We start from the raw sequence: 17,496 nt of genomic DNA, 5'->3' as shown, positions 1-17,496 counted from the left end.
CTAGTAAATTTCAACTTCTTAGGTGAAACTTTACCCTTATGAAAATTGCAGAATGCTTCCAGGGAATGCGAAACCTAGTCTGGCGCAGAAAGACGTGATATGAGAGTATTTTGGGTACATTTGGGGTATCAGGAATATGATAATGATAGAAGTAGCAGATACAGAAACTATTATTGGTAGTTAGATCATTCACTGCCAATAGAAGTTAGTGTCAATCCTATATCTATCAGTTAGATCATAGAGTTAAAACCAAACTTTGTCTGTTCCCTGATAACATACACACATCACCAACTAACTGCTATTATTATCAGAGTTATTTATCCAGACATGAACCTCCCCCTACTGTTCTATGTCTGGTATAATCATTACAATATATTAGTGTACTCATGTGAGTTACGTCTGTCGCTGTTACCAATACCATTATTATTTGTCATCTGTTGATTAATTAATGTTAAAAAAACACATTTTTGCTATAAAAAAAACACATCACATATACCTTTATAATGCATACTGCAATAGACTGTAATGTGATCTAATTCTGACACATTTAATTCAGACTATAATACATTTTATCAGGGTTCCAAATTGCATTTCTGCTCTCTAAATTGCACAATAGAAATGATTTGAAATTTTCCATGGGGGGAGGACAGAAACCATACAGGATATTTTTCAGCTAAGTCTCCAAGTGAGATCTGACTTCCCTTTATCAAGAATATTATCTAGAATATTCTTTAGACTTTTTGAATAACAAGTAAATAGCAGGATCAGGAAACACTCCAAAAGCGGCAAACGTTTGTTTGTTTTCATTTGTAACAATAGAAGACAGCCATACTTTATTAAATGAATACATTTCATTCTTAGTTTAAACCGTTCTTTGATATCTTGTTTATTTACTGTGCAGGAATAATTCCAGAAACTGAGAGGGTGGTTAATGCCTCATTTAATCTGTTATTCCATTCCTAGACTATTTGATATTCTATTTCTATGAATTGCTGGTGTTTGATAACATGTAGAAGTTGTTAAAATAATAGTGAGAGCACACTAGGTATTGTAATCATAAGATTAAAACTGTCTTCCGTGACTATGATAAGAAACCATAGAATCTTTGTGCTTATCAATAAACAAATGGTATTCTAATTCGTAACTAGGCCTGTATTATCCGTTTAAACCACCAAAATATTACCAAAATTCTTATCATAAAATTCACAAACCCTGCAAAAATTGGGCTACCGGTAAGTCTAAAAAAAAAAATTGGGAATCAAGTCCTCAAACTTCTTTATTCAAATTTCAAACTGTTTTTGAGGATCATAATATATGTAACTGACTACAGATAATCAAAAGTAAAAGGACAAATGGATGAATGGGTTTACAGTATTTTACACTATTAATTGGATTTAGTTGTTGTATTCTTTACATCTGTAGAAAAATAAATACTGAATTAACAGATTCTTTTCTGTATGCACAAACTTTTTGGATTGAGGTTTGTAAATCCATAGCTTTGTGCAAATTTTGGTTTGATATTAAAATTATTTGACATATGATTTGAATGAAATTAAATTCAAAGTCTTGACTTGAATACCAAATTTTCTTTTTTCTGGGATTTCGATCACAGTTTATCTCCAGTATTTCAACATCATGGAAGGCTAATTGGGTTGTTTCAATTTTAAGTGACAGTTGCTTATACGAATGATACAAATTTCCTTGTGTATGTCAAGATTTAGATCGTTATAATAGAAATAGATCTGTAAATTTGGCTTTTCAGAGGTTTCTTTGAAACCTCGTAAGTGACCAACTTCAAAATCCAGAAAATACATAGCATGCATCTTTTATGACATTTCTTCTTTATTTGTACCCCATTAGAACCGATATTAAATTTATATCATATATGCATGGCACTTATTAATTTAATTATTTCTGCAACATGTAATGAAATGAATGGTCCCTGAATGTAAATTAGACTAATCTGATTACTGTAAATATATGAATGTTTATAGGTGTTTGGGTACATTTGGTTCACATATGTATTTGTTGGCTGTTTTGAAATAAAACATGACTTTGTATATTTACGTAAGCAATAAATAACTGTGCTTCCTAGAGTAGAAAGTAATTATTTTAAATATCACAGGGAGTAAATTATTAAGCATTTTTAAGTCCTCGAAAAATTGTCCAATTGGTGGGGTGTCTGTTAAGGAAGTTGTTAACATGCTGTGTTCAGATGTAATTGGTAATATCTGACGTGATGATGAAAAGTAATAATTATTTTTTTGTGAAGTTTTAATTTTAACTGTAGTAATCAAGCTATGATTAAACACAATTGCTGTCAAATAGCACATCTGTGCGAAAACTGTTTCTTGGAACACACTAAATCATTGGCCATCTAGATGGCAAGTGTTAACTGTTGATTTAAGTCTCTTGAATGGATCTATATGGATTTGAAGGAAATTGGGCTAATTTGTTTCAATTCTAATACTATTAACAATTTTCTATAATAAATTCCTCCTGGTCTTGCAATTTTTTTTTTTAATCTCTTCAAAACTGTTTCTTGGAACACGTCAAATCATTGGCCATCTAGATGGCAAGTGTTAACTGTTGAGAATGGATGTAGACCAACCCTTCTTGTTTTTAACCCCTGACACTATAGTGGTATTAACTATGTTTAAAATGTTCCACCTGCTTCAACTAGAGGCATGTGTTGAGATATATTAATAGGATGATAACATGTGGTGGGGTATCACTGTTGAATAACCTTCTTCTATCATCATTCAACTATCACCAACTTTTACTCCCAGAATATTCTCCTGATTATGATGTTTGTGATAAACTGATAATAAGAGGGTTCTAATGTCTTCATTTCTGGTGTTAATATTCTCAAGTAATGACATTGAGTCAAATTCTTGGTAATTAAGAAACACTATAAAGTCAAGGTGGTGAAATTGAATCCTGCTAATGGTAGTTATGTTAACAGTTCATTTAGACATGAATATTCACTGTCAGCACTCAACAGATAACCCACATTTTATCCTTAATAGCCACCAGACCCAAACTTTAGTTACATATTTCAACAGGATAGTTGTCACCAAACATATCTGAATTATATACCTGGGCCCTTATTCACGAAAACTTAAACTAAGTTACAACCAAAATTTTAAGAAATACTGCAACTTCATGGGATATATGCAAATTGATTTTACTGGTCAGCCAATCGAATTGCAGTGTTTCTTAAAATTTCGATTGTATCTTAGTTTAAGTTTTCGTGAATAAGGGCCCAGCTATTTGAATCATTGTTAAGGTAGCCATCATAGTTTCTTAGATACAGTGGTATTACTTCCTCAATCCTGCAACCTTTACCAAAATATAGTATGCTTTAGTTTAAACTGGTTTAAGAACGCCGGCAGTCGTTAAACCAGTCTAACTTTGTCTTCTGAATGCAACATTTTAAGATATAAACCAGGTTAAAAAAAAAATCATCTTTTGGCATTCATTGCTTACTCTGATTTTCAATAATTAAAATAACTTTTGAAAATTAATTAAAGATCACAGAAATTAAATTTTCTGCTCAGTAATCAATTAATTTCTGATCACTAATCTAAAATATTGTTTAGATTTTTTAAATTAATTAATTGATTTTTAGCAGGTAGAAGAATGAAAACTGAATCTAAATATTTGAGGCATCAAAATCTATCAAATGTTAAGTACAATATATTAAATTTATGCCTGTTGTAAAAGTGTCAGTTTTATATACCACATTTAAAAATTATGATTAATAATAGCACATACAGAGAAAAAAAAAGCGTTAATGAAAACATGAGTTGTATAAAAGAATATAAAATGAATGAATATATAATATTTTGACCTACTATACAACACTATAAGATTAGTATGTAACTCTGTATTTTGTGAATAATAGCTAGGATAAGAATAGTAACCTGTGACAAAGTGTGACATTATATGCTATTAAAGTCTTTTTGATACACATGGCTTTTTACACTTAATCTAACCGCCTAGTAAATAGAAAAGTCAAAAGCGGTCTATTGTATGACAAGAAATATTTTCCCATATGACTAATGGACGTTACATTAACGATACAGAAATCACCATAGAAAATATTTGTTCATTTGCTATAATAGATAATCGAGTCAATTGCAAGCGAAAATATGATTAATAATCGTGTGAACTCGGAACTGTAATAAATGTCTATTATTATTACCGAATTGCGAAGGAGAAAATATCTAACATTAACAATAAAACACCATTATAGATGGATTTGTACTTTATTTATAAACTGGATTGATATGGTAACTTGGGGAAATAATATGGATTCCTGTCCACGGCCATTCGACTGCCAGACAGTAGAATTGATAGACAATCAGTAATGTGTGAATTTGTCAATATTTGTGTATTATGTAATATAAGGTAACTATAGTGAAATTTAAGAGGCTGAGAGAGAGAGAGATACTGATGAAAAGTCTGCTAGAGGCAAGTTAACTATCTGACTGATAGTATCTCTCTGTAGAATCAAAAGAGTTTCTGTAGCAAGAAGCAGGCTAGCCACGTGTTGTAAGGTTTTTAACCATAGTTCACAAATACAATGTGCTCTACTCGACATGTATAGGCTACTCGGTCTACATAGAGAACTAATACGATATAGACCCACACTTTACCAGTCAACTATAGCATATTAGTTGTTATTGTATTTTCTAATAGTGACTATATAATAAGTTGAGGTCTTTTTACCTAGTTTGTATGGAGAATAATAACTGTGTTTAACAACATATTTACCAATACGTTAAGTTTAGTTAATAGCATGGAGTAAGTCGAGCGAATCAAGTCACAGGGATATCGGTGTTAAAGTGTGGTATAAGACTATAATATAGGCTTATATAGGATATGTCAAATAACCCTGTTCACTTGAGTTCAGAAAACATCTGATCTGTGCAACTGATTTATTTAGAATACAATTGGCATCAGATGGCGTTGAGAGACTAGACACTATACAACAGATGAAAGATATGGATTTTTTTTTATGGCATTTGTGTACCAAGTTGCATCTTATTGTGACTGTGATCATGAAATAAAACATTATCTCCTATTTTAGTGACCGTGTAATTGACAAAGCATGTAAAATAAACCGTTGTTGGCTCTATTCATTGTTTAAGAGAATCCTATTTGTGAATAGTAGCTGGTAAACAAGCTTAGTTTATGTGTTTATATGAAAACAATAGTGTACATAGTTCCTAAGTTTAAGTATTGTGCGTATCGAAATTGCAAATGTCAACCTAAGAAAGAACATTAGGATTCAGGAATTTTTGTCATTCTGTGACTGCTATTAAAAGAATATGTCATATTATATATTTTCTAAGAGCTTCTAATTGAAGCCAACGAAGCGTGAAGAGAGAGGAATTTTTTGATCGATGCCAGATTTATTGAATATTCCTGTCAATGGTCAAGATGGAATGAGGGATACTTTTAAATGGTTTGGATTGTATGAGATGATAGAAAAAGTTCTTTTATCTGCTAAAAGTAACTTGAAATATTGACAAAATTACAATCTATTGAAAAACTGGCGTCACTATTACTGATCAGTCAATACAACCAAGAAACGAGAAATTTGTCGAGAATTGATATGAAAGGAATTAGTTCTTGTTGATCAAATTACGAGGAATGTATTTAATGTAATCGCTTAGAGAGGATTATTAAAGCTTATAGTAGTAGGCTTTACTCTCATATGTGCATAAGTTCCATTCTGATGACACAAAATTGATTGGATTGATAAATAGTTTACTTACCGCCGCTATTAACTATTGTACACTCATACTCGATAGATAATCAACATAATTATTCGCCAATTAATATAAGACTGGAAGAGAGTGAATGAATTGTTTATATCTTTTATTTACAAGATTCTGTGATTTCTCGGTGGTGCAAGTTGATAATGCTTTTTTGAGTGAAAATGCGAACATGTGCTTTCAGCAATAACAATTCTGTGATCATTCAGTTTGTTGTGATTCATGGTTAAGATAGCATTGGCAAACAATAACTATATATATATGTATATATGCGTGTGAATGTGGTACACTGTTGATACAGGAGTAAATAAGAAGTTATCAGCTAAATTTGAACAATGACATTAAATGGTATATTTTTATCTACTAAATACCAGAATAAATTGATGTTAAGATGAAAATGATAAAGGTTCTAGTTGCTTGGTTGGTGACTTGTTAACTATTGGTTAGAGAGGGAAATATCAATACTTAATCTGCTATATGGTGAACTACAGTACATTGGGGACAGTACACAGTAGGGACTCCTACAACTTAGAAAGTAAAAGTTGCGTTACTCGTGGTAAGTGTTAAAGATACCTACTGTTATTACAGTAGGATAAAGAAGTAATTTAGTGGAGATTATGGCAGGATGTAGATGAAGTAAAGGAAACAAGTGTATATACTGTTGTGCACTATTAACTAATAGCGTTGAATGGGATATTCTAGTGTTTTATTTAAAGAAATTTTATTGGAAAGATTTTGTGATCAGCAGGTTCTTTATGCCTTTCAACATGTTCTTGAGGCATCGATAACAGTTGTGTAGATATTGAGGGAAACGAGTGTACATGCCGTGGTCGACCATTAACTAATATTATTGAATGAGATTGTGTTAGAATTTAATGAAATTAAGTTAGAGCAGTGATTGAATTATTTAGAGAACCATGTGGAGTATTATTCATGCCTATCAACAATATGCTAACATGGGACCGTACCCTCTACCTGCATTACCTCCTAGACCAAGGTAAGAATTAATTTATATATTGAAATTGGGGGGAGGGGAGAGGGGTGTGCATGAGGAGATGATGAGTGGGTGGCAGTTTTGTTATAACAGTTTAAACTCACAAAATTCTACATGCTACTTTACAAAAATTTGATAACTCGTTATCATATAACATATAAAATTTATTTATCAATCAAGAACGTTTTTTTTAATAGATGTTTTTGATTATAAAACAGTCAGTTTGACAATAAGATTTAATTTCTTGATTACCAGTTATAATAGATTGTACTCCTTTAATTTGTTCGTTTTTCGTACAGCTATTTAGAACAAAAATTGAGGTGAGATGTGATGTGCATATTTGCCGCAGGCCTAAGTTGTAATTGTTTATTCTTCTTCAGTTTTTGTCCATGCTTCTGTTTGAGTTAACACATTTTAACATATTAATATCTGTCTATAAGGTAGATTTTTATCACAATCTGTATATAAGAAAGATGGTATCACCACTATGAACCTCAATGATACTCTGGTTACAATGACATTAAAGGTTTTCAGATCATTATCTGATGATGAAGGAAGACAGTTATATAAAAAAATGATGCATCTGTTTTGTTAAAACTTAGACATTTGATTGTGATCAGTATTTCTACTTGTAAAAGATAACTAATTATTTTCATAAGTGACAATGCAATCCTGTTATAAGAAACAAGAATGAAAAAATTTGATATATATTTAGCATGAGTTGATCACAGGTAAAATAGTAATTTGTATATAGGAATGTACTCATTTGGTTTAAGAAACACCTAATAAACCTTTCAATAATAGTGACCTAATTTCAAGACTCGAAATGCCCTGAAGCAATACTTAATTTTTAAAAAAGAATCTCTGAAATATAGAAAGTCATAATGACAATTATCTTAATATTACTGAATTGTGGTTATGTAAAAAGTTGGGAAATCAGGTTTTTGATATTTTGCTTTTCAGCCTATTTTACTTTTTCGGGTTCACGAACGTACAATTCTGTATAGATGTAATAAAACTAATTGACAACAAGCACATTTAAAACCGGTGATTGGTTGACATTAGACAAAGTGACACGGTCTGGGTCCAGTGGACATCTGATTTATTTAATTGATGCTGTAAAATCAGAGATAAAGATAATGAATAAGATAATACAATGGGATTAGCAAAATAAATATGTATGAATTATTCACTCAAGGTATTCTATTTATTTTTAGCATCAATGACAAAGCTTGTCATAAAGAAACATTGAAAGTTGCTGATCTCAAAATATATAACTAATATAATCTCAACAATAAGATATTAATATTTTATGTATTATTAATATGATTGACACATACATCTTTGTTACTGCATATCTCTTCTTAATGAGCACTTAAGCTTCAGTAAACTGCGTAATTAGGTTCTATAATAACAGCCCATGATCAAATGTTTAATATTTAATTCCTTAATCTACAGAGATTTTAATTCTATTGGTATTTACCTTCGATTCTATTAACTTAATTGATTAGGTTTTTTTTCCTCACATTCTACATTCTTGGTTGTGTTAAAATGTCAAGAGATTTTTCGTGGTATTGTGTCAGGGTAATTTAAACAATGGCAAGACCAACATATTGATTATATTGTTCAGATTATTTTACTATAAATACCTAATATTCCCATTATTATTGTTTAACTTCTACACATGCGATACTATTGAATTAAGGTGCTGAGAGTAAACAAAAATTAAATATGAATAATGTGAAGAAATAATGTTAGATATGAATGTCAAATATTGCTTAAATAATGTACATGAATAATATCAAATTATGTACACAAATAACTTAAAATGTGAAAGTGAATAATGTCAAATGTGTAGATGAATAATTTCAAATTGAAACATGAATTATTTCAAATGTGTTCGTGTGATTCTGATTAGCGTCGTGAATCTGAATAGTGTCATGTGTATTTGAATAAACATGAATAATGTAAGATGTGTACATGAATATAGTTATATGTGGATATGAATAATATTGTATGTGCATAGTAGTAGACCTATCACATACAGGATTGCAGACAGAGACCGAAAAAATATTTATTACATTAAATAACGTCAATAAAATTTTCTAAAACAAGTGTGGGCAAATATGACGCTAGTATTCAAGCATTTATTACACGCTTACATATACTGTCTCAGTTTTTTCGTCACGTAATGAAACAATTTTCAGACAACTTTGTAAAAATCAGCACGCACAATAATACAATACATGTATGTAAACAATAACATATTTTATGTTAGCAAAAGGTCATTTGGGATGAAAAGAATAAAATAAAAAGAAATTAAAACAATGAAGTTGACTGTAGTCACAGTTTAAAAAAGTACACTGGCAACCATGCTGTTTTAAACGTGAATAATTGTGTATTTCATGGTAAATGTTGGCGTAAAAAAGTCGAGGAAGAGACCTGTTGTGTACATCTGATGTAGAAATGGTTAGATGTGTTTTGATGGTTATGGCAATTACAACTGACGATTTAATGTGCATTTCCTGCTAGCAGATCATTTAATAGATAACATTCTCCTTACATTTATGTCTTATGTTTTTATTCTTATTTTCTTAAGTAAAATTATTTATTTTAAAGAAAATATCCAAATCATACAGGATGTTAGACAGACTGTTAAACCCCATTTATTGAATTTACATCAAATTCCCCAAAAAGGATCAGTAAAAAAAAGTCATTAAAAGATACCTTCCAATGTACAAACTGGGTGATTTGATGATATATTTTGACTAAAAGCATATTCAAAATAATTAATTTATCAAATATTTGCTTTAAATCCCTCTTTTTCCGCAGTTTTTATCTCAGAAACTGTTGTATGTTTAAGTCTCTCACTTTGTCCACGTCCACTCACCATCAAGTTCATCAACATATACATTAAGTGCTTCCTAATGCAAAGAGGTCAGACAATCCAAGTTTTGAAGTCACTCGAGCAGACATCCCCGATGATCATTGGGCTGTCAATTAGTGACACCATCTCATTTTTGTCCTGTGCGCACTCCATGGGTGTTTTTCAGGGAATCTTTTCTAATAAGATTTGGATGTCTCTGCTTTCCATATATACCAAAATTGCCATACTTTTATTGGAAATTACCAACTGATAAATACTTTTCTGGGAATGTATCTTTAATAAGGGCATTAATTATTGACAGGTAAGATTTACCAAAAAATAGGTATCAGTCTTTTATAGGAATAAAATCATTAGATAAGCAATAAGTATTTAAAAGGAAAAATAAAAACTAATTTCCCACCAATAAACTATATTTTTTTATTTTTTTTTAATTGGATTGGGGGTATTTCCCTATGAAGTCTACACGTACTCACATCCATACTGTTACTATTATATTGCCAACAATTCCCAGTTTCCATAGTACAACCGTCCTTTTTTTATTATTAATTTCTTATATCTATCTTTTCTGACATATTTTACCCTAAGATAATAACCAAACTTCATTCTGAATTTTGAATCTACAAATAAAATGTTGGGTCGGTAATTAGGATGAAAAAACAAAATTTGCAGCTTGCAGCAACCTGTTTCTAATGTTAACAAAGATTGGTTTATTTTTTCATTGAAGACAAGTTTATGGAAGAGTTGGCTTTCTCTCTGTCTGTGTGGGAGGACAGTACAAACTGTGTAAAAGGGGGCCAAAAAGTACAAAAATATATAAATAAATAGTTCACACGCAGCTTGCAATATTTTCTTCTATTAATAGATAAACCCTGATTATATAAAATCTTATATAATATTACACAATACTTTAAATTTTCATCAATAGAATTTTTAAGCAGATGTAATTTGGATAATATGCCTTAATGTTTATCGTTAATATGTTCCTTGTCAGAACGCAGGTACGCTTGGACCAATAATGATTATGCCAAGGATAATGATTACCTATGTAAAGGACGTCTGGCAAATAATCCTTTTAAAATAGTCAAATTTCTTTGAGATGAGACATAGATTATCAGTAGTCGTCAAACATAAAGGATCTATTAAACCATTGTTTCTGATTGACTAGAAGATAAATCTGATTGGCTCTTCTTGACTTTACTGTTGATTCATTCAGGCCTAACTACCTGTGTTGACAAATAGCTGATCATCACCTTTAATTTATTGTACTGTTTATTATAAAAGATAAATAGCACTTTATGCACAGACTACTGGTAATTTCGTTGTGGTATTAAAAACAATTTAAAGTGCATAATGATATCTGATGATTGGTGACATATAACTGTAATGGTTAGCATAACCGATAATTGTTTTAACTTTTTTAACCTTTTGACCCTAGAAATTTAAATGATAAAACAATTGAACTTTTGATTGTACATGCTCATATCTGACTTGTTCATCTAAACAAGCAGAAAAACAACTAGCAAAAAAAATAGTCAATGACAGGTCTCAAAGGAAAATCAACAAAAAGAAAAAGAAAACACCAGAAAAAAGATAAACCACAATAACACTGTGGTTAAGAATTTCTGATTATAATGATGAAATTTATGAAGGATGGACACAGATAGAATGTGAATTTTTAATTCTTTATTAAAATAATGATATAAGATGGACACAGAGATAAAATTATTTTTAAATAAAAATGATAATTTTTGTTGTTTTTTTTTTTTGTTTTTTTTTTAAAAACAAACAACTAATAATTGATATATCTATGTCAGAATCATCAAAGCTGTACCTTTATAATTAAAAGTCGAACTTTATTACAGAGTTGAAACCCTGCTGATGCTTAATAGCTGTATGTGGGTTATATGTATACTTAACTTAATGATCCATAGGTATTTAACCTAATTATAAACAGTTGGTGGTCATAGGGATTATTTGTAAAGTTAATTAGTATGATGGATTCGGAATGAAGTGATATACCGAAATATAATCTTCTCAACTTAGGCTTGGTTGTGAAAATTTTTCCAGATTGGTCTTAAAAATATTAGGAATAATTAATCAATGTTTCAGTAAGATGTCATTAAGATAGGGTAGAATGGTAGACACACATAATAAATAATATACCCTTATATATACCTAGTGTGGATTAGTGTGCAGAACAATTGGATGTAGATGTTAAACCCCATTTCATTTTTTTTCTTAATCTGAAACAGTTTCAACTTCCATCATAATGGCCTAGAACTGTAAAAGTGTTCAACTTGAGATCAATCTGTTTATTTAAAGTAGTGGCAATGTTGAAGGTTTGGGATTACATTCATAACTCTAGAAATGATTAAAATACTTGTAAATATCTCAGCCTGTTTCCATTACAGTTTGCACAGAAAAGACACAAAAAAAACTATTCTCTAATCAAAGACAAAGCTGTGCTCATCTTCACTGGAGGAATATAAGTTAAGATTAAAAGTAGTATAATTAATAGAGGTCTTTTCTGTTTGTTAATCTATTTATATTAAGGTTATCATTGTGAAACAATACATTCTTTTAAAAAACAACAGCTTATCTTTTGAGTGTTTCTAATTATTTGTGTCTATACTTAAGAGTAACCCTTACACACAAACTGTCAAGACAAAACATCTAACAACTATACACTTTTACAATTAATTTGCATTTTTTGTCAAATTGTATCCTGCAGCTAGGCAACCTTATTTATTATACAATTCATTTATCAAAACAAACGTTCTTTGTTTTGATTTAATCTCGGCCATTTTTCAAATCTGCAAAGATAAATGTGTCAGATGTTGCATTTTATGCAACAATTCATTGTTCCCTAAAAAATCAACTCAGAGAAAAAGAGTGTCGAGAATGCTACCTTGAAAAATGTTTATAACTTGAAAATGACAGTTACTTGGAATAATGTTTCAGAAATGCTTACTTTTTATATTTTTTGCATAAATTATATTTGAGATGTCAATTTAAAGACACAGCAAAAACTGTTGTAATATTATCAACTATGAAAGGCATAAATTGAATTTATTGAGTCAAAAAAAAAAATTTGTAAACATTTTTCTTTGTTTGTTATTCTAATAAGAAATATGTGTTCCTTGTTTTGACTTATGAATGAAAGATGCAGGTTTATTTGATTTTAATATGTATAAATTCTGTTAAAAATGCACAACTGACTGCAGAAGTCATCAATTCGAAGCCAAAAATTTAAACAGGAACTTTGAACTGGCAGAAATGTTTTAAAAATTACAATCTTTTAAACCCTCGGAAGTTATCGTTTTAAATCTTTCTCTCTAAGGGTCGCACAGATGAAAATGTGAGTAAATCTGAAACATCCTGAATTTTGAACTCTTCTGCTTTGGTAAGATAATCGGCATAATCACCAAAAAATGTACGACCTATATCTACAATCTGTCACTTCAATAGGAGTAAGAAAATTTGCACCAAGAAGAATTAAATTCTAGAATTTCTTTGTCTGAGAATAATGACCTCTACTAACAGACCACACAAGATGTATGTAATACAATCATAAAGTATTTTTTACATTTCCTGAAATGGGTCTCGGGAGATAGAACTTGAAGAGCTGTAATGAGATGTTCAGATAGATATCATGTCCTAACAAAAGGTGTAAGAACATCATCTTGTGGAGTTATATTTGAATTAAAGTCAACCTTGCTAATACTATTGGTTTTAACTATCTTTAACGCTTTGACTTGATCTACTGTTATTAGAGTTATTTCTAAACAATTAACAGGTATAGATTTAATACAGGAACTGGGCTCGACGTACTACTCATTGTGTTGTTGTTCTTTATTGGGGGGCTGGGCTACACTCTTCAAAGAAAAGCCTAAGGCACTACCAATTCAAGTACGAACGACATAGAACTCGGCATGCTTTTTTCGTGTTCTATGGCTTATCAACTGATGGACCTCAATTCCAAGTTGGCAGTGATAATGTTAAACTCAGTTCCTGGTCCATATATTGTACTTATTTTAAACAGAAATTTCTTTAGGAAAAACTAAATGATACACTTTGATAAAGGGTTTTCAGTGGATTGTTCCAGGGTTTGGTCCATAGACTACCACAGCATACTGTCTGTGGTAGCTTGGCACTTTAACATATACATTAGTCAGGTTCTGTCAAATGCACTAAATTGACCAAATAGCTGATTATTCTTAGTTGTTTACACCTGTCAAAAAGCGTATTTTTTTCTTGGCATGGTATACAACACTAACGATTCATTTACCTGAACGTTTTTTACATACTGCAGCCAATTATATATCTGACATTGGTACCTAAATGTATATCCCATTCAACCAGTATATACGGTGAATAGGTTAAAATACAAATAGAATATCAGAAATAACCAATCCAAAGATTGAAAATCTAATAGCTATCCTTTATTTTGTGCCAAATTGATAGCACACCAAGTTGTTAAAGACAATTATTAATGATGGATGACACCTTTGAAAAATATTATGATTAATGTTAAAGAGAGCAAAGTGTAGGTAAATTTGTTTTTAAAGGTAAAGTGTAGCCCTAGTTCATTGAGTGATGATGGATGAATCATAAATAATAAGCAAAGAAATCTCATTATTCCTAAAATTAGGAACTATATCTATTGATTCCAGAGATTTCATGAGGGTAGTGACCAAATTACACTGACCGAGTTTTGGGGAATTTTATTTGCGGGAGAACTGTTCTGATGAGATATTGGAATGAACTATAGATATACAACATTTGTAGTCATTATTAAGAGGTAATTAATGAGGCCTGAAATTAATACTCGATTTACATCTTAATAACCATGTAATCTAACCATGTTACTATGTCCATGGGTATTCTCTGTCGATTCAGTAGTAGGGATAAAATCTAATTCTACATGTATCATTGTTTAACATCATTAATTACCCTAAAAACACAGGTTTGGATATTATAAGTAGTATACTTACAGTTTTGATATTGTATAAAACATTTTTATATTTCATAAAAACTATTTGAATGTTGTATTTAATGACCAAGTAGTGGCATTGTTATATATGTAGTAACAGATTTATGCTTTACATTTTGAAACTTTTACTAATTGGTTATGAGGTTCCAAATTAAGTATCACTCATACTGGAAGGCTCAATATTTCAGAGTACTGGCAAATATAGACTTTAGAAACATACATAATATAGTCTTACAAAAAAGAACAATTTGATTCAAATTTAGATTATTAGAATTGATTATTCCAAATTTAAATTTTTGCAATTTAAAATTCACTTTGCTTTCTATTGATTTCATAGTGTCATCTTTCTTTATGTTAGTAACTCATATATACTATTCAAAAAAAGTAGGGGATATTTGATTTTTAAGTGTTATTAAAGTCACCTAATGAAACTGACGAAGAAACAAATGACAAAATGAAATGAAGTTCACATTCATCGATTTATTCCAAATGATCGTTAGACTAAGTAAGGCACAGACTGACCATTATAAGGGTAAAATGATACCCGGGGTCAAACAGCAAAGTTACCACAGCATCACAACCAAGTCAGTAACGGGTAAATCCTCCTCTGTTTGCCAAACAAGCATTGATCCGACGTGGCACACTCCTAATGAGACGTCTAAGGTCATTTTGGTCCAGATTGTCCCATTCCTGTTGCAACGCAGCAGCAAGTTCTTGGACATTGGCAGGACGTTGTTGACGTTGACGTAACCTCTGTCCAAGCATGTCCCAAACATGCTCGATGGGGGAGAGGTCGGGACTCAGTGCTGGCCAAGGTAATGTGGTGATGTTCTGTTGTTGGAGGTAACCTGTAACGATCCTGGCCCTGTGACATCTTGCGTTGTCATCCTGGAAGATGAAACGGCGGCCATGACGTCGTGCGAACGGCACAACATGGACTGTCAAGATGTTGTCCCGGTAGTACTGGCCTGTAACACGCCCTGCAACAACATGTAAAGCCGTTCTTCCAGCAACAGTGATGCCTCCACACACCATAACAGAACCACCCCCAAATCGATCATGTCTGATGACGTTAACGTCTTGGAAGCGCTCGTTTCGACGACGCCACACCCTCCTACGTCTGTCCAAAAAAACAACAGTGAACCTTGACTCATCTGAAAACATCACATTGCTCCAGCGTCGATTATCCCAGTGTTGACGATCCCTACACCAACGACGTCTTGCCTGAATGTGATGATCTCTCAAACAAGGGATCACGCGAGGACGTCGGGCGCGAAGGTGACCCCTATGCAGTCGATTCCGAATCGTCTGGCCACTCACTCTCACACCAGTGTCTGTTTGAAGACGAGCGCTGATCTGATTTGCTGTGATGACACGATTTCTCAAGGCCAAGGTACGGATAAATCGATCCTGGGCTTGAGTTGTCGCCCTTGGTCGACCTGAGCGTGGTCTGTCCTGTACAGATTGTGTATCACGGTATCTGGACCATAGCCTGCTTATGACAGACTGAGAAACATTCATCGTCCGCGCCACAACCGCCTGTGTTGTGCCGATCTGTAGCATGCCAAGGGCACGTAACCTTTCATTTTGGGTAAGCCGACGCATATCAAAATTTGTTTTCTGGTCACTAAAACAATTAAACTGATGTTTCCACCCTGGAATTCATTGCCACAATGACTGTAACATTCAAAGTCAGAGTCGTGCAAATCTTGGGTTGGACCCCCATGATGATCCCAAGCATCACCTGCATTCCATGCGGTAGCTATTGGTGCGTTTGGGCGTCACATGTAACTGGAAATGTTTCTTCTGTTAGGTTCTATAGTGACTTTTTTCGTAGTCATTTGCATATTTTAGTATTATGCCCCCAAAATCAAATATCCCCTACTTTTTTTGAATAGTATATATATATATATATCCAGGAACATCAAGGTAAAGAAAGTATCTAATCTACATTTTATGTTTTGATACTCTAAATTACTATCTAAAGAACTCGTTTTTGCTCGTATTTGTGTTAGTTTAAACTTCTTGAAACCTACACCTGTCTTTGATGCAGAAAAATAGTATGTTAGAACCCATTTCATTTGATTTTAAATCTTTAAACCTACACCCATCTTCATTAGCCAGATTGATACAGAAAAGCATTTCATTTTAAAGCTATATATATTTATAGTGTAACACAGATGACAAATGTATAGAGTGTTCAATACAAAAATATTGTCCATTCCATGGTATGTTATAATAGAACTAGTTCAGGTACTTGGTTATAAACCAGCAGATATTGTAACCATGTCAGATATCCATGAATTACGATGACACCAGATAAAGCATCTCATTGTACCAGCTTATTTATGAGATCAGTGTTCTACTTTCTTTTTTTTTTGTGCTCTATTTCTGTTGATTAATATCATCATATTAGCATACTATCGCCAACAATCAAAACATTTTGAATTCAGTAACCAACAGCAATCAAAATCGTTTTCTGTAGTTCTGAAAATAATTATTGCTAAATCATGTTTAGAAAATAGATTTGTATAATTTCGTATGTACACATGCGTTACTTGTTACGCAATTTACCTGGGGTTTAGACATGCTTCTACGTAATTGCTGACTAGGAATGTATAAAGTTTAAACCTTGAGGTGTTTTTATCATTCTGCCTACTGATTATTAAAGATATAAAATGTATTAAGAAACATTCCATTGCCCATCTGGTTATAATAATAGAATGACATAAATAATATTAACATAAATCTGTATTTAATATTGTACAATTCAAGAAACTTACTAATTACAATGTTTTGAAAGGATTGTGGTGTCAAGTTTTTCCACACTGTTATT

General features: G+C 31.7%; 1 protein-coding gene across 10 annotated transcripts in view; it reads left to right on the top strand.

Annotated features, from left to right (window-relative positions):
- Positions 1-17,496, top strand: part of LOC126815995 (nuclear hormone receptor HR96) — a 206,375-nt gene that overhangs the window by 126,503 nt on the left and 62,376 nt on the right. Inside the window, exon 1 of one of the 10 annotated variants that reach the window (XM_050542108.2) lies at positions 5,083-6,783. The exons of the other annotated variants lie outside the window; for them this stretch is intronic. Coding sequence (XP_050398065.1) covers positions 6,704-6,783 — 80 coding nt within the window. The 5' untranslated portion in view covers positions 5,083-6,703. Of the gene's footprint in view, positions 1-5,082; positions 6,784-17,496 lie in introns of those variants that run through there. 10 annotated transcript variants of the gene reach the window in all.

The sequence above is a fragment of the Patella vulgata genome, chromosome 3 (assembly GCF_932274485.2).
Source record: "Patella vulgata chromosome 3, xgPatVulg1.2, whole genome shotgun sequence".
Classification (NCBI taxonomy): Eukaryota; Metazoa; Mollusca; class Gastropoda; family Patellidae; genus Patella; species Patella vulgata.
The sequence above is the reverse complement of the archived record's forward strand: the minus strand, read 5'-3'. Positions and strand labels throughout refer to the sequence as shown.